This window comes from Diadema setosum, chromosome 13 (assembly GCF_964275005.1).
Source record: "Diadema setosum chromosome 13, eeDiaSeto1, whole genome shotgun sequence".
In the NCBI taxonomy this organism is placed as follows: Eukaryota; Metazoa; Echinodermata; class Echinoidea; order Diadematoida; family Diadematidae; genus Diadema; species Diadema setosum.
In genome coordinates this window covers 26,573,243-26,596,940 of record NC_092697.1, presented here as the reverse complement: position 1 = coordinate 26,596,940, position 23,698 = coordinate 26,573,243, and the positions used below count along the sequence as shown (strand labels likewise).

At 39.3% G+C, this 23,698-nt stretch overlaps 1 protein-coding gene across 1 annotated transcript in view; it reads right to left on the bottom strand.

Moving 5' to 3' along the window:
• LOC140237003 (growth/differentiation factor 8-like) overlaps positions 1-17,416 on the bottom strand; it is a 30,552-nt gene extending 13,136 nt beyond the window's left edge. Inside the window, exon 1 of the mRNA XM_072316949.1 lies at positions 16,453-17,416. Coding sequence (XP_072173050.1) covers positions 16,453-17,416 — 964 coding nt within the window. The remainder of the gene's footprint in view (positions 1-16,452) is intronic.
• Positions 17,417-23,698: the final 6,282 nt, after the last annotated feature.

Here is a 23,698-nt window from a genome sequence, read left to right as displayed (position 1 = left end):
GCTGGGTGGGGCATGGTGCCCATTTTGATAAATTGAGATCCTGACCCCCTAAGGATGCTTCCTGCCAAGTTTGACGAAAATCCATCATGAGGTTTTCAGGTAGAAGATGAAAATGTACAATTCAGGCCCCCATTCGGACCTCCCCCCCCCCCCCCCCGCCCCAAAGAGGGGCACCCCTGGATCTGCTATGAACAAACTTGAAACTACAGTCATTAATGTACTCACTCATATATGAGTGAGTACATTAATGACTGTAGTTTCAAGTTAATACTATAGTATTATCTTATACTATAGTATTATCTTAGTTCTATACTTCTGATTCTAGAGAAGATTTTTAAAGATTTCTTCATTTTGGGGTGTTTGGGGCCCCATGGAGGCCTCCTGGGTGGGACATGGTGCCCATTTTAACAAATTAAGATCCTAACCCCCTAGGGATGCTACCTGCCAAGTTTGGTGAAAATGGGTCATGGGGTTCTCAAGAAGAAGATGAAAATGTACAATTTAGGCCCCATTAGGACAGCTCCCCACCCCCCTCCCCTGGGTCCCAAGGGGGCACCTCTGATTCTGCCATGAACAAACTTGAAACTACAGTCATCAATGTACTAACTCATAGTATTAACTTAGCTCTATCACTTCTGGTTCTAGAGAAGAAGATTTTTACAGATTCCTTAATTTTGGGGGTTTGGGCCCCCCTGGGGGCCCCCTGGGTGGGGCATGGTGCCCATTTTAACAAATCGAGTTCCTAACCCCCTAGGGATGCTACCTGCCAAGTTAGATGGAAATCAGTCTTGGGGTTTTCAAGAAGAAGATGAAAATGTTTACGCACGACGGACGACGGACGACGGCGACGCACGACGCACGACGGACGCCGGACGAAGGGCGATCGCAATAGCTCACTTGAGCCTTTGGCTCAGGTGAGCTAAAAAGCAGATTTGACTAATCCAGAAAATAATAATAACAGATGATGACTTTTGTTGTCGGGAACATGTACCAAACGTTCCACCCTCAGGGTTTGAAATGCTATTTCGGGATGCTATAAGTCCCTCGACTTCGTCTCGGAACTTCTCCTCCCAAACCTCCCTCAATAGCATTTCAAACCCTTCCGGTGGAACATTCGGTATGTTCCCTCCCCCGCCAGTCATCATCTATATAATGTATAACATTAATATTTCCATTTGACTGCACTTGCATGTACCTAAAAGGAGGTGAGCATAAATCCATTGGTTGTGAGGGCTGGGAGGGGGGGGGGGGGGGGGGAGGCAGACTCTCCGCGTAATGCGAATGGATTGCACGCTTTTAGCAAACCCTGGTAAACGAATGCGAGGGCGGTACAAAAGGCAAGAATCGGACTCGAGCAAGTGCCTTACAGGTGTTGCGGAGTTGCTTTCTGAATCATAACTCTATGTATATCTAAATATAGCCATCTCCGAAGACGTACAGACTGTGGAATGACTTCCGGAGTGACTCTAGAATGTACCCATGCAATCACGGAGAGACATTTTAGGCAATCTGTCAACGATGGTTTTTTAAGGTCGTGGTCCTCGACATATAGGCCTCATGGCGGCGCTCTGGTGACAGGAGTCACTTGCATCTCGAATGGCAACTCGCCAAAACCTACTCGCAGCAATTGGACAAGACCGGCGCGTAACGGGCGATCAACCGACTTCGTTCTTCAGGGCAATCTGATGTCTTGTAAAAGCCAAGAAACATAGATGAAAGATAAGACAACTGAGATGATAAAATAGTAGCCACAACTACAATAATAAAGTAACAACTGGGCCTAGAACGATAGTCATAATTAATATCTTATATGATGATGGTATTGTTGTGAACGCAAATTTTATGTAAGTCTCTTACTGCTGAGTGTGAATCCACACAAATGTTTTAAAGCTGACAGTGCAGAAAGTGCGAAGAGGATGTGACAACTGTTGCAAAAGCAACAAAAGAAAACACAATGTTAAAACCAAAAGATTGTGAGATCACACGAATCATCTGTAAATGCATGTAATTTCCTTCAAATTGAAAACAAAATATGTCAGATAAATATAAAAGTAGAAGGAATCACTATGAGTCATAACTATTGTAATACCGTCAAGGCTCCGAGAGAGTAGAATACCCTCCTCTGACTTCATGAGCATGATAGAAGTGACTCGTCAGAGTGCGGAAATTGGTGTGAAACGGTCTTGTCACAAATGTTAACGTTTAATACAATTTTAACAGGCGTCGAAGGAGCTAAATATTGTCCCATGTAGTACTAGGATACAAAGAACTGTTGGTGTCCATGTCGTGATCAATGAAATCCCCCGCAAACAGTTGCAATGCATGCACAGTTCACAAGAAGATACAGGAAAGTGGCACTGAACTCGAGAAAACCCCTGTGTTGTGACTTATATGAACCCTTCGAACATACAGTCCCCGGAGAAAAAGAAGGAGGCGACAACACACCGCACTTACACGCAAAATGATGGCTACAACAATTTCCTCCAATCATTACGACTATAGGCAGGGTTCTCCTGTGGTTCCTATAACCTTAGCAACAACTATGGAAGATAAAAAAAAGTATAATATACTGTTGGAAGAAATAAACACACAAAGATAATGAATAGAAGGTTAAATGCATAATAATTAGCTGAAGTGGTGCACATTGAATAAACGCCAAAATTTGTTAACTTGATAAATTTTAAACTAGACATTTCCTAACCTCCTTTTATCCCCCCTACAAAGAAAGAAAAGTAAAGGGGAAAGAGACTATACTCATCGTGATATAAAATTCAATGCCCTAATCTGAGGAAGGGTAGCTGGTGAATGCTTTACACCATAGGAGATCGAGTCTCCATGCTTTCTGTAACATTGGAAATGTGTGGAATGTATTCTAAAGAATTATACAATCATTGTCAGACTGTTTCCTATCATTGAAGAAGAAATTAATTGTTATAAACAGACGTGAGTGAACAGTGTAAAAGTGTAAATGAATAAAATGCAGAAAGTTTGTTATTTGAAATCGGACAAAAGTACGAAAGTTGCGGTGTCTTAACTCTGTAGTTTCTTTTGCCTCATCACACCATCTGCCACTGTCGACATCACAGTATGCTTACATAATGATATATACCAAGAAAATTACCTGTTATTTTCTCACAATTTTCAAGTAAGTCTTACAGAATTCATTAATAACCATATACCTACTCTGATTCATACCTAAATTCGTACTCATGATTTCATGCAAATGATTTTTTTTTCTTCTGAGAATCTATTTCGGAAAAATGAAGATATCCATAATGAGCTCTGCAGGTGAACATTTCGCGGTCGATTCGCGGTTATCATCAAAACTTTTACACAGATGATTACTTTACGTGATACTGACGACTATAACATTCTGTGGTGGCAACAAAAAAATACAATCTCTTCCGGTTCGAAAGTTATTGGCCTTCGTTTACTTGGCAGCATTCGTTCACTGAAACTTTTATACTTGAACCCAATCAATCTAATGTTCAAAAATTGATTATTTGGAAACCGCTTCTTAAATGATTTCAAAATTTACACTTAATTTCACCTCAATTTAACCTCACCAAAACATGTCTCCCACGTCACTAGTGAGACTAATACAGAAGATGGATATATGTTTCTCCAAACCCCTGAAAACAAGTCTCGACAAAAATCACTTCAGAATCAAAGAATTGGGATTTTAAAAAGAAAATACGTATTGAAAGACAAGCATACGTGTTATCTTTCGTGCCCATCGAGCGCTGTTACTCACTGTTCTGTGTTTCTGGTTGGTTCAAGAAACTCTCGTGTTCGAAGGGGTATCTACATGTATGTTGACTTCAATATTGCTTGAAAGTCATGTTTAGCGGTGTTTTCAGTTTGAAAGACATTCGGTTAGGTGTCTATTAGCAAAGTAATATCTTTGTTCAATAATCTCTTGATATATAGAGACAGCAAAGTTTTCAAAATCTTTGGGAACGTGAGAGTACTGAAGCGTGTTTACATGCATTTGAACATCATTTTACAGCTCTGCCAGTAGAGTTTGACAACTTCTAAAATTGAGTCACCACAACGCCAGACAGCGTCTTTAAGTGTCGATTATGGGCAGCAATACGAAGGTGATAGCTCAAGGTAAATGAAGCTAGATTTTAGGAGACCATCATCGGGAGTATAATTTCTCTGTTTTGTATATTCCATTTTTATAGCTTTGAAATTCTTCAAGGTTTGTCTTGAGTTGTCAAATACTCGTCCTTTAGATATTCGTATAAGTTTTATGCCGTCAACTTAGACCGAAATTTTCCGTAACGTTTCCTGTGAGACAATTCAATAAGCAAAATAAGAGTCATAACAGGGATACTGCAGGAGTAGCAGTAATAGCAGTAGCACAGTAGCGGGTGCATAGTACAGTGACGATGCAATACATAAATATACGGTAAATATACAGCTACTATTTGCACCATCATTGTCAACATCCCCTGTCAATGGCAAAAGAACCAGAGGCGCTATGATTTTTGTTGTTAATGCCATGAAATGTTGATGATCAGTGTGGCATTTATTCCTCTGTGTGAAAAAAAAAGAAGAAGAAAGATAAGTAGAAAATGAAAATCTGTGCAAAAAATGACCATAAAAATGAGTAAATCACAACGGAATCTCTACATATTCCAAAATGGGATATTAATAAGCACACACAGACTCCCCCCCCCCAAAAAAAAAAACACCAAACAAACAAACAAACATAAATAAATAGATAGATAAATAAATAAATAAATAAATAAATAAATAAATCTACGGGATGTGCCTACTTTTTCCTATAGTCTAAATGCTTGTACTAGAAATGTAAAGAGCGCGCCTGGTCATTGCTCTCCATCAGTTTTCTTTAAACCCTCCGGTGCACGGTGCTTTCTTTACCTAAGTTCAGTATCATGCCCACATCTCTGATCTATACAGTTTAATAGGTTTATACAGTCTACATGGTTTACGTATTCAACACAATGTTTTCACAAGTCTTCCAGGACAATAGAACTTGATTCCTGGCTTGACGTCCAAGGTAAATCAATTAGGTGAGTCTCGAAACAGGTTTTAGGATTCCTGCGCAGGCGATATGATAGTCACTTGACCTGGTAAGGGGTCTGAATGACCCCTGAGGTGCAGTATACATTTTCGTATTTAAACATTTTGGCAAAATACTGGTGATTTAAATTTTATATCACCTATTTCTTTTGGGCCTCTGAAATAGCTCTCTGCACGCGGAAAAGCTCCCTTTAAAGCGGTCATACGCACTGGTGACTTACTCCGGAAGCTAACAATGTTGATGTTGGCTTGGAGAATCACACTTTGCTCTCCCATTACACCACATTTTTAGAACTTAGTCTAACACATACTTCAGGTATTGCCTATGATATGTATGAAAATGCTTTGGGTAATTGATCTAGTTACAGACAGATAATCTCCACAGCTAGTCAAACAAAACTGAAGGAACACTTTAAGCACCTTGAACATTGATAATATACAACGTAACTTATTTTGGCATAAGATAATTCAAACTGGTAAAGTGAGGAAGAATTGAAAATGGATTGAAAGATTGAAACGATATTACAAGAACGACTCGTATAGGTCTATAGCAACTGGAAACCCCGTCAATGCCTGCAGTCTGCTACTGTAGCTACAAAGCTATTTTGATTCAACAGCTTTCTAGCGGTTGAATGGATGTTGTCCAGATAATTTTGTGTACATGCATAATAAATGTTACCCTACACTCTGAAGGTCTACAGAGAAAAGCTCACAAATACAGACCCACTACCGTGTTTTCATGTCATACATTCGTCTTTGTACCTGAACACGAAGCTGTGTCTCTTCTCAGAATGCCTTGTTATTCAGCCTTTATCGACTTATACCGGAATTGAGGTCACCTTCTAATTGAAACGAAAGTGACGATATCAGAGAAGGCGGTTGAACCTTGTCCGAAACAGGAGAATGATAATCCTGACCGGATAGCACCATATTCTCTCTAGATAAGTTACCCACAACATATAGGAAAAAGGTAGAAATCTTCAAAGAATGAAATGCACATTGAGGACAGTTTACTAGCCTTGAAATATCTTATATTGTGTTGTTGAAAAATGAGTCAGAATTCCCCTTTACATTTTCGAAAGCGTCATTATTTTCTCCGGGTTTGCATTCATTCATTCATTTAATGTGCTTTTAATCCATTCCATTCTATCGAATAATCAACATAACCAATACAGATCACAATTCTGATGGTGGTAGTAGGCACTTACATTATTCAGGGTTGACGGAAAATTATTTTACAAACGAATGGCTCTATCTTTCAAACCTGTTTTACAGTTATATAAACAAAAATCTAAACATGACTTTTTTATTATAACAGAATAAATCATAATAAAGAAAATCTCAAAACTCCCAATCTCCTAATTTATGTTTACTTTAAAACGGAAGTAACAATCAACGGGGTCAGACATGAAAGCAATCATATTTGCAAGTTGACATTTTTTAACTTATCTGTGTGTTTTCTTATCTATCTTCCATCAAATTCTACCATAGCTCACATGCGTACCAACGACAGCCCAACATTTCATGGAAGAAAATTCACGTACATAGAAACTTGAATAAGAAACGGTCTTCTCCCTGTGCACTTAAGTTATGATAACAGCAGGAAGGTTGCAGAGTACCAGCATGACCATGAATAGGTGGGAATACATGATCAAACAAGTGGTTCCTGTGACGAAGACCAACTGTCCTCGGTGATCTGATAAACGTTGAAATTAATCCTGTCTGCACCAATAAGTCAAAATGTGTACAAATTTCACATACATACCTGTGAACGGGTAATTATTGAGGCACTTTGAGGGTTAAAGATCGTTGCAAACAAGACAGTGGAAGTTTTAAAAATCATAATTTTAGAACGTGTTCTTTATCACGTCCATACTTGGCATTGACAGAATGTAACAATGTAATGAGTTGCATATCATTAAAAGCCAGGTTAAGCGTATTGGTATCGTCTAAAATGCCAGCACATTCTTTAATGATGGCAGGTACAATATCATAATCAAGGTTTTACCATTCTTTCACCATTTTTTTTTTCAATTGATTAAGATGATAATGTTGAACCCTATATGACAATACACACATGGACAGATTCCTATTTATGGTTTCAAGGAAATAATGCCAGAGGACACGAGAACATTGATGTATTGCTGACACCTTCAAACAGACGCTTTTAAAAGTCTGAATTAAAAAGAGTTCATTATCTAATAATTCATTCAGAAATTTCACTTATCGTCAATAACTGTTACATATGCATGATTTCACACAAAATGATTCACCTCATCCAAGATAGCAATAAACTCTACAGCACATCGATTCGAAAATGTATCTTTCTGACATTTATGCGGAGAGTCCAAAGGGTATAATTTTGGACTTCTTAATCTTAGCTCAGGCTGATCTTATCACACCGAGTGAGATCGCCAATGAAATCTATGGGTTAAGCTCAATCAAAATTATTAAAAAAAATATAATATAAAGAGGACAAGAAACCCAGCTATCGCATTTAAAGGCAATAAGATCAACTCTGCCACTCAGCATCAAATCACCATCCATGATTAGACAACTAAACACCACCGCGAAATTTAACGGTTAACAAAAGTTACCAGAAGAGACATTTTCAGAGGCCAATCTCACTTCTATTAGACATGGAGGAAGTTTATCTGAAATTGGAACATATTTTGATTTAGCAATTTGCAATACATACCAGAGAAAAATGACAATAATGATTACTATTGAAAAACCAGGTGCTGCTAATCTCCCCAGCACTCCATGAGTCAGCTGACTGCATATTATACTTCGATGAATTTCTTGTATTCACTTGCTACTGTACAGCTGATAGCAATCAACCTTTAACCCTACTGTTTGCCGTCGTCATTGAAAAGAAGTCAAAAAGACACGTTCAAGTGACAGCACAAAGATAAACCCTATCACCTACAAGAACAAATAGGGCCATGTGTCCATACACTCATTTGGCTATCATCAGCGCAACGATGCAAATTGACGCATCGACAACATTTGGGGAAGAAAAAAACAACAACGAAGAAAACAGAAAAAGTAATCGTGCAAAGTTCGTGACGGTGCACGTCGATAAATCACGTAAGAGATTCCGCTTAAATGAAAGATTTGCGATACCTTGCTGCGAGCCTGAAAGTGCGATTGAACTTTTAGAAGGGTTCATGTGGCATATGTTCTGCCTATCGCCCGGGCACTGTATCAGATTATAACATACAACAAAGCATTCCTCATTGTTAGTCGAAAGTCGGGTCTTGACAAACGCTAACGACACAATTATCATCCGATGAGTTCTTTCTGTTCGTGGGTGTGAGATAACACCCCCCTGTGTGCTGAAGATGGGTATATTCGCACGTGTGCGCGTATTTATTTGAAAGATTATTTGCAAAGACATGGCTGAGTGATGGACATCGAAAACTATATACACTGACTGGCTCACAAGAAATTTGGAGTTTTATGATCATAATGATTATTCTACCGTGACTGAAAGAAGACACAACAAGCCTCACAGGAAGTGAAAGGACATTTAAGGAGCATTGACTGCTGCCACCTGACACATCTGGAAGTAATTGGTTGTATTTTCACATTGAGGTGAAAAGGAATTGTATAGTTTTGGCTGAGATGGGAATTCAGGTTTTGGCTTTTTGCGAGATAAATAGAAAACCACTTATATGAAATATCAAAGAGTATATGATTTTAAAGAGGAATTAAAAGTTTATTTGATGAAAATCGGTATTGAAAAGGCTAAGATATCCAAAAACAAAGTGGTCCTGATAAAAGGTGGAACCAAACTTGTAGATACCTCTTTCTTTTTTTGATATCTCAGCCATTTTAAAACCGATTTTCAACAAATAAATTGTGAACCTGAACTTCAAGCCTGAATCCCCATCTCACCCAAACTATACCATCCCTTTGAAATCCCCATGCGAAGGTGGATATGGTGCAATGAACAAGGCACTTACTGCTTACCTGGAGCAGCGCAGAAAACAACGTTCGTTTTAGGTATTGTAATATTGCGTTAAACAAATACATACTACTGAACGTTTTCGACGTGCACTCTTCGGAGTAGAACCACACGTATGATTGTATTGTATTATTGTAGAGTCCCAGAAATGATGTGTCATTCGAACATAACAATATTATTTTACTATATTGAATAGAATATGTTTAGATATCATCCAAATATATTCGAATAGCAAATCATATATGGAGCTCTACACAATCGCTCAATTGATACACACATCGTGAAAGCAATAAAACAATTGACCTTCGACCAACAGCAACATGAATAAAATACATATTGATGTAGAGTGGTCCTCGTTGTTTATCCAGATCTTTATGCATATCTATAAAGTAAACGTTGTTGTCTAATTATGGTAAGCACTGGCACAATCAACAAACATTGATCCCTTCGTTGAAGCTTGGAGATAACAATTTCAAACCAGGGAAAACCGAGAATTTAATTGAGAACTGACACTCGCCTCTTCCTGACAATAAACAGAGTACTAACACCTGAGAATATTGTAAAGATATAAACACAAAATAGTACTCGTGGTAAGCAAAGTTGTTGTCAACTCCTTTGTCCCCCGGAATGGTTCAAAAACATCCTGGAAGATGGTGAACTCCGCAGGTTCGAATCTACGATCCTCTGTTTAGGAATCCAGAACGTATTCGCTATATCACAGTGGCCTTGCTCGGGTTGATCCTATACAATGGCGTCAATTTCAATTTCAGTTTTATCAACCTGATACAAATTGCACGTCAGGACAGCAAACACAGTGCACATTACCACAATGCGTGTTTTTCTCCTCTGCTAAGTGGCGTTTCGTTTGGGTTTGTTTTGGGTTAATGTGAATGTGTGTGTGTGTGTGTGTGTGTGTGTGTCGTTCATATTATTCTTTTCTGTCTCTTCCGCCCACTGCATTTGTCTTTGACTCTATTGTATACTTCATAGTGTATCGAGGGAAGAAGTTGGCCTGTAACAGAGAGGTGGGTTAAAACCACATGTATATAGAGTCACCCACCTCAACATTGGCTCGACTCGCGCACAGGTGAAAACCAGCTATTTGCCTTCAACAGTTCAATGCCATGGACCAACAAAAGAAAGAGAGGGAGAGATGAAGAAAGGGAAAGACTACGGGGAAAAGGTATACAGACGCTGGTCCGTCGGCATGTCTTTGTAAAATCCGTGGATGTGATATGCCAGCTTGTCAGAAGTAGGTCGTGCGAGCAGCCACACCGTTTGTTTGCGGGGGCAACTTGTTTTTTCAATCGTCGCTTGCACTGCATTACCAAGCCGACGAATGCCCATGGCAAATATCATGAATGTATTCGACTGTGTGCGAGTGGGTGTGTGTGTGCGTGTGTGTGTGTGTGTGTGTAGGATAAACCTATTGAAGTGGAGACATGTGTAATGTTAAAGAAAAAACCGCAATCGTCTTGCGTCTAAGTAATTCCATGCCGTATTTTAACTTGGCCTTCTTAGACAGAGTGCAATCAAACACTTAAAAAGTTAAAAAATGAATCAGCCGATAAGGTAAAAAATACTACAGAATTTTATCATTTCCCGCTTGAAAACAACCAGTGATGTCTGCTACAGAGTGACGTAGACAAGAGAGTGATTTCATCACCTCGTACGTCTCCAATTGGTTTGAACACTTAGAACATCATGAATAAACTTGTATTTGTGTGTGTGTCGATCACTCTGCAACCCCAACTTAACTACCATTTAAAAAGTCATCAATCTTACAGCTTAAGAAAATTTTGAAGCAGCTATTTTTGTTTCATTCTTGGACCCCCCCCCCCACACACACACAGAACCAGAGTTTTAGGTTAGATTTGTTTGCAAGCATTATTTGTGAGGTAATGATATGAGTTATTAAATATGTATATGTTAAATTATGTCCACTTTCACTGTTTCACGAAAACATCAATCATGGGGACACTGGTACGAGTCCTCCTGTAAAGCAGCGATTTGTGCTCCTGGGTATAAAGGCACTTGATCCTCTTTGCATGGGTCCTTTGGAGGGGATAGTAAAGGAATGGTATAGTTTTAGTTGAGATGGGGCTGCAGGCTTCCAACGTTTTTTCGATGATAATTTTTGAGTTATGAGAAGCCACTTTTGAAATATGAAAGAACAGAAAGTTTTAGGAGGAATTCAAAATTTATGTGATGAAAACTGGTTTTGAAATGGCTGAGATATCCAAAACAAAGCAATCCTAATAAAAAGGTGGGACCCACCTTTTATTAGGATATCATTGCTTTACTATTTCAAAACCAATTTTCATCAAATGAACTTTGACTTCCTCTTCCAATTGTATGCTCTTTAACATTTCATGAAGTGGTTTGTAAGCATCCTGCGAAAAGTTAAAGGCTGAATCCTCATCTCAACCAATACCATCCGTTTATGCCATCAGTCCCGCGATTGTTCGCTTGCAAGCATTCATTTCCTCTTTAGCAACTACAAAAGAAAATGAAATTTTAATCCAATTCAATTCACTTCAATTCTTATCGTTGATCGTTTGTCCGAGATTAATTGTACAATATACATGTTGAATTCAAATTGGACATATCATAGGGTGGAGATCTTCCTCCATGAAGTGATGCCATTACTGCCATTGTCTCACAATTCTATCTTAACCTTTCAACCCCAGAAGCTACGTAACTGACAGATGATGTCACTATAGTAGAAACTTGGTTTGAAATGTGTGGGTTTTTTTTTTTGGGGGGGGGGGGAGTATCCAAGTAATATGAAGGAAAATTGTGAAAATATTGTTATGAAATATATGGCACATACATTTAGAATTCTTTTGGTAACGTAAGTGACGATCATGGTAATATGAATCAAAGCAAGTCAACATGCATTTCTTTGCATATTCCCTTTGAGAACGCATGGTTGTGAGAAACCAGAAGGAACTGCACAAAAGGGCTACCGCTATCACATATAGGTATCCAAACCTTTTGGGTCGCCTTCCTCAACAACTTGAACACCTTGTCCTTTGTCATCATGAAAGTTCCTGAGAAAATATTCCAATCAAAGTGTAAACAATACCAATTCCATATCATAAAGATGTTATTTTACCTTTCAAAGCATAGCTGACTATATGCACACAGTGTTCCTTGAACAAACGACAAGGTTACATAGATTATCTATCTTTCATGAAGGGTGCCATTCTGATAAAAACTAATAAGCGCCTGGCTGACAGGACCAAAGATCGAAATTTTCGGAATGATTTCAATTTCGGTCGAACATACTGAAGTCTACAGGCAATGTTTGTAATGTCACTCTGCAGCCCCGACGACGAGAAGGTACAACAATATATCAGCGATCCAGAAGATATCTTTTGGTACTCTTATATGAATAATGAGCAATACTTTAAAAAAGCGCACTGTTCTCTTACCAGTGGCTCCAAGACTTACAAATGAAAAACATCCACTCCATTTATCATTCAAGTTGACTATATGATAACTACTGTAAAATCATGTAAATGGAGCAGTGCTACTTATGAAAAATAACTCGCAGAAATACGAAAGCTTTCCTCTCTAAATTCTTTAGATTGAGATGAGGGACCAATCCAAAATTAAATTAAAATTCTCAATCTAGTAGATTTAGAAGTCAATTTCTTTCCCATTGTGATGTTGGATTAGCCCCTCACCACAATCTCATCAGCTCACAGATTGATTTCAAATCTAAGTAATTTAGAAAGTGGACTTTTAATATTCTACGTTTGCTTACAGTAGGACTATGGCCCGAATTACGTAAACAACAAGATGATGATGGTGGAACGGCCTTTCAAGTCTTGCACACGAACCTTCAAAACTGTTAAAAAGATTGCGATCCTTCACAACAAAAAGCTCTATGCAGTGGTAATAATTGAGCGATTATGTTTCGTAAATGGATAGTGAATGTAGTTTCTGGGACATTTAATAACTGGAGTGATCTTCCTGCGAATGTATTACAGTCGTCCTCCAACAAGTCCAAAAAAAAAATTGACGCGAAAAGAAAATTCGTCCCCGAATGGATATAAAGGTGTGTTGATTCTATTGCGTAAGGGGATATTCACTTAAATGCATTATTTACCGTTTGCAGATAAAACAAAAACCCAGCTTTAGTGGCTCAAAATGGTTCTAAGCGAGAAACAGCCAATATAAAAGTGTTCATCAGTATAATCAATGTCAAGCATCGTCATATAAAAATGTGAAAAATAGTTATAATGAAATTGTTTCTAGAATAAACTGTTTACATTTATGGTTTATAGAGAAAAACAGTGATATCTCCTTATATTTTATAGGCTTCATTAACTTTGTAAAATTTTTACAATTATTATGTAGGATGTTTTGTGATACAACTGACCTACACATGCTCATCAAATGTGATCACTCGATCATTTTTTTTTTGTGTGTGCAAAGTTCACCGTGTATACCCCAAGGCCCAATGTATAATTGTAGGCCAAGCTGTTGTTGACCAAGTGCCTAGTGACGAGCTACTAGTATTCATTTCACTTCTTACGTCATGTGTATATTTTTGAATCTTTTCCTAGTCTTTCATAGCATACTATGGCAGTCGGCTAAGTCGATACGAAACACTACCAGCACGGTCTACGTTCATTACAATCTTTGTGAACAAAATTGTCATGTGTATACGAGAAACTCGCCTATGGTATAACTAACTGAACAGGTATGTTAAAGCGCCCTGTTTAGATTCGCAGATTTCTACAGAGATTTGAGTTGGTAGCTCATGTGGTTCAAATACTTTACATTGCATTCTCTTATACGATAGAGTGCGGCTAGAGACCTGGTTCTATTTGAAATGTGCTTCAGAGAAACTGGAAATTTCTCTGCCTTTACACAATGTACCCCTTTGCCTAGATAAATACTGAGGAAAACAATTTTTTGATCACAGTCTGCTAAATCGCTGAAATGTGACCGTCTGTATCAACACGCAGCTCGTGGAAGGGAGGAAAAGAGAACCAGGAGAAAAGGGCTGCGAACAAACATTACAATCGCATGGTTTCTTGCTTTGATTCCAAACAATCGTGTATTTTTTCCGATGAAAGGGGTTGTTTTTTGTATTAGGCCTACGTCGTTGCTCCGCGAGCACCATCCGATGCAGGGACGAACGAATATGGTACAGAGAACCACTGTGTCTGAAGAAAACAGCTGTATGGGCTAGTACAAGTAGTCTTACTCCCGGGATTGTTGACCATTGACTGACGTACATCTATGTGTAATAACTCCGACTCGAGAGGGGTACATTCATCTATATGGTTTCTATTCTTTTCCCGCATTCACCAGCTGGAAAAAAAAAAGAAACCCGATGAGCAAAGAAAATGCCAGAAACAACATCTAACGACAGCGGCAAGACAAAGGAAGGGCACATCTCTTCACTAAGTTGTAGCAAAATGGGTGACTAAGTTTGAAAGCGACCTTTGTAAGAGGCTAAGGAGCCGGGATCTGATCGAGGGGCGCGCATTTGCCGTTTGTCCCAGGGTGGCTGCGTGTTTGTGAATAACAGGTAGTGACTTTCCTTCGCGTGTGTGCACCCGTTTTCCGATATCTCTTTAGCACATTGCCAAACGAAAAAAAAAAAAAAAAATCACTCGAAGGAAGCTTAACCATACGAAAGAACAAAAGACGCAGATGATATATTATATAAGATTGGTGATCGGTGATATGTGATCGGCTTATGCCGACACTTATCAAATCTGATTAAACTGCCCGAACCGCAATGACCTTAGAGCTGTATTAACATGTGCTAAGTAGGCCCGCCTTATATAGCTCCCCATTACAGTTAGGGGTTTGATAGACAGTTGAAATCTGCTCTACCCACCTATGACACATTGAGTCCTTCAGGAACTCGTTACTCCGTTCTTCACATGTCATTTATATTGGTTATGATAGTCTTCGATAAGCATGCCCTCAACCTCCTGTTCTTATCACTTCATCTACTACTTCATCTTCGTGCTTGATCAGCTGGACCTGTTGCAGTTTCCTTTGAATGTAAAAATCGACGTAAAATCGAAGCGAAATAATTTATCAATGCTGCAAATCTGATCGGATGATAACCAAGGTTACTACATATAATATTCTTCTTTTTTTTTTTGTCATTCGAAACTTATAACTTCCGGCGATTGGGAACATCTGATCTTAAGTAAACACGCCTTATTGCAGGAGTTTTTTTTTTTTCAGGAGTGGTTTTGTTTCCTTGTTTGATTTCGGGGGTGGAGCTAATTCTGAAAATCTATCTTTACAAGGACAAAGATTTTCAGTGTATTATAAAGACAGTTATATTCCTCGTGCTCAAAATCCCTGTCCCCTGTAAACCCTCAAATCAAATGACATGAAGAAACCCACTCAAACCAGGAATCACTCCAACACACACGAATACGTTTCAACAATACCTCAAAGATTGAGCTACCCTGGATGAAAGCAGTGAGCCGTATGGGACTGATGCGATGGCCTGGTTACGTGCAAAGTTTATCATTTATGACATTCATCCGAGCACTCGCAACTTTTATGTTTTAACTCTAATTTTTCAACGTCTTTGACAAGGATGACGCTGCTATGCTGTTTCATCTTTAAAAAGCGTCACAAATACATGATTATGGTTATGGAGGTTTTACACCATAGGACTCTGCCTGCAGAGCAGTATACAAAGATAATTTCGCTGCTTTCCACATTAGATCCAATACAACAGGGACATTTCAGCGTAGCCTTCCATTCCCCAAGTTTTTCAAAGTTTCGTGTTTGCAATAAATACTTTGCTTGCATCAGCAGTAGCACTGTTATAGGGGCAAAAATCAGTGACACCTTGCAAATGAAACGAGTGAAGGAAGGAATATGCACAAACAACCTGACACGTGGCAAGCGTATTGGCAAGAGGAAAGACAAGTAATTTGATGATTCTTTTCGTGGTGATCGAAGTTATTCATCTCCATCTCATACATCTTATTTTCGAGGGGTCGCTTGCTGGGGTATACATCCGACATTTTCCGCTTCAGCGCCCAGTGTTATAGCATCTTTAAAAAAAAATAGGACAAGTACGAGGCTCCTCAAATAGGTTAAACGAGGGTTTGGGAGCAACTTACACAAAGTAATGTCATTTTGGTGGCATCACAATATTTAATACTAGGTTAACGGTTAACATTTAGGCGGAAGATGAAACGCGAGACTGTGCTACCACTACACGGTAGAATTTCACTCACGCTTGCCAAGATGGAGCACGTTCGTCACGTTCAATCTGCATCACCGTTACCATGGCTACGCACGCTACGCAGTCAATGCTGTATGACTTATTTTCGTCCCATTTCCCATCCCCAACACTGACGTGAGGACTGTTGGTGGAGATTAATGGTATTAACGGAGAGCGTGTATAGAAAAAGTGTGTGACAAACCTTGTTTAGCTGGGACGATAACTCGAGTGGTCTTCCCATAATAATCTTCCGTAGTGTCGTACTCGGCGTCGGGACCGAGATGGCGCACGGCATCGTGCACCTGTTCCTCACCGTCGTCAAACTCGTCTATAAAAGCCCCTTCCGAGAGGGGGGCAGGGATGTTGATGGAGCTCACATTGACCTTCGGAGGTCGCTCCATACGGAGCTTGTCCAGGATCTGTCGCTTGATTGTCTCGATGCGAAGCTGCACGAGTGCGTTTGGGTCGTACTCACCGATCAGATCTTCGTTACGCGCTTTTTGACACTTGTCACATGTCGTCGGTTGAGGTCCATCCAAACTCCCCGAAGATGCACTCTCACCTTCTGTAGGTCTTTCCGTCCTGCGTTCACTCGCTGCAAGATGCGCTTCCTGCGCTATACCTCGTTCGTCGCCTGTGGCAGCTGGTATATCCTCTCCCACTCGTTCTCCAGTCCTAGGTTCGAGGGTTGCCACCTGATCTTCAACCCTGTCTTGTTCCCTCCCATCTGCCCTAAACATCCCAGTGCTGCTCCAGGAACCCCGCTCCCTGAAATGATCCGTTCCTCTATCAGAACCACCAACTGCCGGCTCCTGTTCCGCCGCCAATGGTTGACGAAGGTCTACCGGTCGATAATCCATCGGTGCCCCTCTCCTGGTGGGGATTTCGTTTCCCACCGCAAACGAAGGATGACGAGGAAACGCTGATCGGTCACCTTGTCTGTCGACAACTGCCGATGTCTGCTTGATAGTAGACGCTCCAATACTCGACACCAACGCCGAATGGCCATCTGGTCTCGTGCCGTCGGCCAGGGGTGCCTGGGCAGTCAGCTCCCGATCTCGCTTCACTGCAACCTGCGTGGTGGGACAGCACCACATCAGCATCGCAAACGCGAAGAAGATCGCGTTGCAGTTCAGCAAATGCGAACCTGAAAACCTGGCCGTCATAGTAACTCCTCAAGACGAGAACTGGCCGGGAACTTGCGAACAGAGTTCGACCTAAGGGCGGGGAGATCAGGACTCCGACTGCGCTGGCAGGCGACTGGACTACCGTCGATGCAGCTGCGAGGGAAGGCAGCTTAGCGAAGGGCGAATTTACGGTAAAGCTCGCCGCTATTTTCGTGCTACGAGAGCGAACGTAAAGCTGGTCAATAGAGCGTGTGTTTCGACCAATCACAGTCGTTTGCAGTCTACCTGTGCTGACAGCAAGATTGTAACCTAGCCATCGTAGTCTCCTGACCTAGACTGCTGTAATAAATCACCCGCAGTCCGCGGTAAGATTTACGATTGCCCTCCCTCGCATCAGTAGGACAAAGTACATGTTTTCCTGCTTCTATTACAATACTAGGCTTTCCCATGCACTGGACGAATTGTACCTCCCACCAAGGTATAATACAATGACGGCGGAGAACTTGTTTTCACGTTCCACCTACACCTTCTTGTCATATTACCAGCGTGCCACGATCGCGTCGATTTTGAATGTAATTTCTATGACATGCAAAAACATCATTCTAATCTCTTGCGTCCTTCAAAGTTTATGAACTTGAGAGGCGCATGGCTTTGATCAGCCTTGTGGCATCTGCTTTGTATTTTCAAAAGATCTGTCGTTCAGAAATTACTAAAGATGGTGTGGGCGAAGCTGGTAGGCATGAAGGACATAGACCTAGCGGCAAGACAAGAGGTGAGAAAAGTGACATTATATAAAAGAAAGGGACGTAAATTCATATCTAACGGGAAAAAATGATGAACTGCGGTAGGCCTTGTACATTTTAAAGGAATGGAATTGATCGCACACGTCGAGGATTGCACACCTTTAGTAAGAAAATACTGCACCAACGACTTGAGATTTTGTAGGGTCGACAATCGGATCTTTCAATTTCTCGTTCGCAGTTGTTCGAGACTTCACCTAATATACTTTATTTCATAGTTGATATTGTATTTCATTGGTTCTTGTTTTTCCGTCAAAAAGAGAACACCGTTATATCGTGGTTATACAATAACTCACCCATAATACAGTCTCGGCTACAATCCAACACATACACTGAAAAGATTCTCTTTTCTCATTTCATCTGAGTATGCCATTATTTTTTTTGTGTGTGTGAAAAGCTTGCCTGATAAAAGCATTTTCATGCATACCAGTGAATATTGAAGATCCCCTTTGAATTCGCCTTCATCTTATCGAATGATTACATGCCTTTGAAATTTATATAAAAAGCAAAAAAAAAAACAAAAAAAAAAAACTAGTGAATGCGGTAAGTGTTCTGTTATGACGATGAATCAAATCAAAGTTTGAGATATATCATTATATATCATTTCCATCTAAAATGATTCTGTCCTCTCGGACACTCCGGATGACTTGCATATGCGGTTTGTGACCTTCTTTAGGGCCATATTTTATCCAACAATAGTGATGTTAAAGGGATGGTACAGTATTGGTGGAGCTGAGGATTTTGCTTTTAACTTTTTGCGAGATACCAAGAAACCACTTATGAAATGGTACAGAGCATGTCATTCTAAGAGGAATTCAAAATTTATTTGATGAAATCGGTTTTGGAATGGCTGAGACATCCAGAAACAAAGTAAAACAAAGCGATCGTAATAAAATGTAGGTCCCACATTTTATTAGTATTGCTCTGTTTTGGGTATCTCAGCCATTTCATAACCATTTTTTATCAAATAAACGTTGACTTCCTCTTGGAATTACATGCTCTTTCATATTTCATAAGAGGTTTCTCATTATCTCACCCAAAAATGTTAAAAACCATAAAAAAACATAACTATACGAGCCCTTTAAAGATCACTCGCTCAATTCATGATAACGCGTTGCTACACTTATTCTATATTTTGTAAAAGACAGATTATAACATTCAATCTGTATAGCGTCATCCTGACATTGCAATAATGAAGCTGAGATAATAGAATGTATTATACGAAGTAAGATGACTGAAGAAAATAATCATAGCGTTCATGGAAATACACAGGAAACTGCCTGCATGTTATTGGTGCCTACTGCGAAAGATGATTTTGGAGTTTGCGCACGCTGCTACTTACTGTATGTCGTAAGTGCATATCGTTAGAAATGGACGAAGTTTTCCCCAATAGAAACGCATTTAACCTCTGATGCTAACATTTTGGAAAATATCTTAAAGATATGGTTTACCAATAGGAGCAGTGATTTAAAAAAAAAAATGTTCGAGTCATCACATTTGATGCATATGTGTAGGTCAGTTGTATCACAAAACAGCATACCATATACAAATTTTACAATAAAGCCTGAAATAATTATAAGGAGATATCACTATTTTTCTCAATAAATCATAACTGTATGGACGGTAAATATTTACATTGATTATAGGCCACTGTTTAACATTGTTGATTGTTTCTATCCCTAACTCATATTTTGGAACTATTTCGAAGCTGGGGTTTTGCTTCATCTGCAAATGATAATAATGCCTTTAAGCGCCACTCCTTGACAAATTAACCGAACATAAGTCATACGTACAGAACAAATGTATTGATAAAGACATATACTAGTATGTCTCCAAGTGACCGTGCAAATGAATTGTGATTAAAGGAGTGTATTTAACACCTGCTCGTCATGGAATGAGATATTCTTTAAAATGTAGATTTTTATGACGTTTGCTCCATTTCCTTTCCTGCCTTTCTCGAGGATTAAATAGATTTCATCTAACTCATCTCAGCTGAGCGCAGACAATATGAAAATAATCATTGCGTGTGATGCGGAGTGTAAGTTCAAACTGTGGGCCGCGCACTCGCAGACTTGGCCGCAGGAGCAAACGTCCTTTGTTCGTATCTTGTCTGGTATAATGCTTATACATGTACCTAAATACCTTAAAGAGTCTAACAAGCACAGACTAACTCGTAAAGCCCAGTGAAGTGCGCCATACATCATCGTGATGGCAAAGTGATTTACATAACCGAATTGTTCGAAGTGCTGAGCTATACACACGACGTTCGCCCGACCCGTCGTTATCACTCAAGCCTAGCCCGAGTGTAATTCTGGCAGACAGATAGATGACAGATGACTTACTCTTGACACTTCGTCCCGTCAGGTCGCGTAAGTTGGCCTATCAGTCGGTCAGCTGGCCCGCTAGGAAACTGAGAAGAGGAACGACACCCTCCCACCCCCTCTTCCTCCTCCGCTCCTTCGCCTTGGTGGATGCGGGTCAAGTTTAGAACTCCACTGGTTCTTGACCAGCTTGTATAGTACCGATTATCATGATCGATGTCAACAGTAGGCATTCTTTCTTGTGGTTAACAATATATAATACATCATAGCGGTTACGTGCTTTTGATCATTCAATTGCTTCCTTCATATCTACGAAATATACAACCATGGAGCCGACGGGCCGACCTCAAACACGAGCTAAAATTTGCAATAATTTGACCAAATTTTTAGACCAACGACATAACTACTCACCATTAGTTAGATGTGGCCGAGAGCCGATAACAAAGGGTTTAATTAAATATCATTATTATGTTGCTAATATATATTAGCATCCGTTGAAAAGGAAGCGGTGAAGACACAATATTTCTTTATACAATGTACTCTGTTTTTTTTTCTCTATAAATAGTATTTCTTTCTCCATATATATATATATATATATATATATATATATATATATATATATTGTCATCTTAGTATGTGCCGTTGTCATCTCGCAAACCTAAATCACTTAAAGGTCCTGTTTACCTTTGGGATCAGTGATTTAAAAAATGTTAGAGATATCACAAATGTCGATACAAATGTGTAGGTCTGTTGTATCACAAAACATCCTACCACATAAAATTTTTGCAATAAAGCCTAAAATATAAGGAGACATCAGTATTTTTCTCAATAAACCATAACTGTAGACGATTTAGTCTGGAAACATTCTTATCATAACTGTTGTTCACATTTTGTGTATTCAACAATACTTAGCATCAATTGTACGGATTCAAATTTTTACAGTGGTTTTCCTATCCATAACTTGCATTTTAGAACTATTTTAAAGCACTAAAGCTGGGGTTTTTGTTTCATCTGCAAATGGCAAATTATGCCTTTAATGAGTCCTTCTTATATCTGACACGTAGGCCTTTACAATGTAGTCCGGAATGGAACTATATATTCTGGATTTAGTTAGACGTGCTCACATTAGTTTCAAGCTTTGTATGACAGATATAAAACTGTCATAAGCGAAACACGTAGGGATTCTGGAAGTTTCATTTATATTACAGTGTGTTCTAATTCAACATTGTAGGTAGACCTACATAAAAGTATGTGGTATATTATATAAGACGATCAAAACAGAGCGGCAATAATAGAAGACGCATGGAAGAGATTCAGCAGTTTGTTCAGACGATAAGGGATGGAAAAGTGGGAGATGAAAATAAGAAAAGTGGAAGGACTGGAGAAAGGATGAGGAGGAGGAGGCAGGAGTGAAGTAAAGGGATGAAAATTGAGTCGGAGGAAAACCAGGTTTCGCGTGTCCTGCGGGCAAACCCGACATAGCTGAGCATTAAGAGAAACACATACGACCTGGCGATGGCGGTTTATAGTGATTCTTGACGCGACCTCTGACCTCCAGCTGAGCGAGGAAAAATATCACCATGGCAACCACGAAGCGCATGATGTTTATGACTTCTCTAAATCATCCACCCCGAGAGTGTGCCTCTTCCACTGTGGCACAAGTATGTTTCTCACATGTCGAAAGCTGTCACTATGTTACTCCAGGTCATTGGCGGAGGTCGTGGAAAGTGAAAAGTCGGAAAGCGAGAGGGGGAGGGGGAGAAGATATAACGGGATGGGACGGGGAGGAACAGGGGGATGGGGAAATGGGGACGAACAGCGTGGGTGGAATGAGTTTAAACTATTAGAGCCAACAAGCATTTATATTGCCATCATTCTTTCATACAAATTAATATGGAGGCCTACATATTTGAATATAATTACATCTATATGTATTCATTCATTTTTCTATCTATTTATCTATGTATGTTTACTTATATTTATTTATGTATTAATCTATTTGTTTATCTATTTATTTATTTATTTATTTATTCATTTATGTATTTATTCATCTATTTATTTATTTACTTATGTATTCATATATTTATTTATCTATCTATCTATTTACCGGTATATATTCAGGGAGAACACGAAAGTCACTTGAAACAATGTACCCGACTCACTGAGGAAAGAAGAAATGTCCTTGGTTCAGTTATCACCATATCGATTGTTACATATTTGATTATTGAAATGTCGGAGATAGGTAATTTCCCTCGTAAGTGCAGAAAAAAAAAAATCCCGGATGATGTCGATTTCGTAATGTACTGCAGTCAGTGAATCCCCGTTAACTGCAGTGGAGAGTCTTTAAAGGTATTGTTTACCTTTGGGAGCAGTGATTTAACTAATGTTCGTCTATCACATTAGATCAGTTGTATTACAAAAATCCTACCATATAAAAATTTTGCAATAAAGCATAAAACATAAGGAGATGTCATTTTTTTTAGTAAACCATAACGGTTTATTCTAGAAACAATTTCATTCAACAAAATTGTTCACATTTTGTATATTTAACAATACTTAACTATGATTATAGTGATTGCAATTTTTACATTGGTTGTTTCTATTCCTAACTCACATTTAAAACTATTTTGAAGCACTAAAGCTGGGTTTTTGTTTTATCTGCAAATGGTAAATAATGTCTTTAAAGTTGGACTTACAATAATAATCTACACATTTAAGGAAACCATGATTAGTATTGTGGCCACGTCCCTTGCAGTTTTTGCTTCACGCGGACTACAATCCAGCAAAACATTTCGTTCCCTCTTATTTTGCTCGAGGTGTAGTGTGCAATCAGGACAAATTGAGTACCAAAGTGTGATGTCACAGCTATTCATCGTCATGGAGACTGGTTCTCAACAACCTTACCTGGACAGAGTGTTTGTATATGCGCGCACCTGGTTCCAACCCAAGCTGTAACAAAAGACTGTGACGTCATCACTTCGGTGCTCAGTATTCTACAATATATTGACTTTCGTCTCGTATTTGTATGACAAAGAGGATGAACAGTTTTCAGCTGGTATCTTTTTAAAACCAAACATGACAGACTCCATGATGATAATGATTGTGGTAATGATGACAAGGAGGAGGTGCTGCTTATAATGATAAAGATATTTTAATAGCAATGATAATCATATACGGATAATATGTAATGATTATGTGGT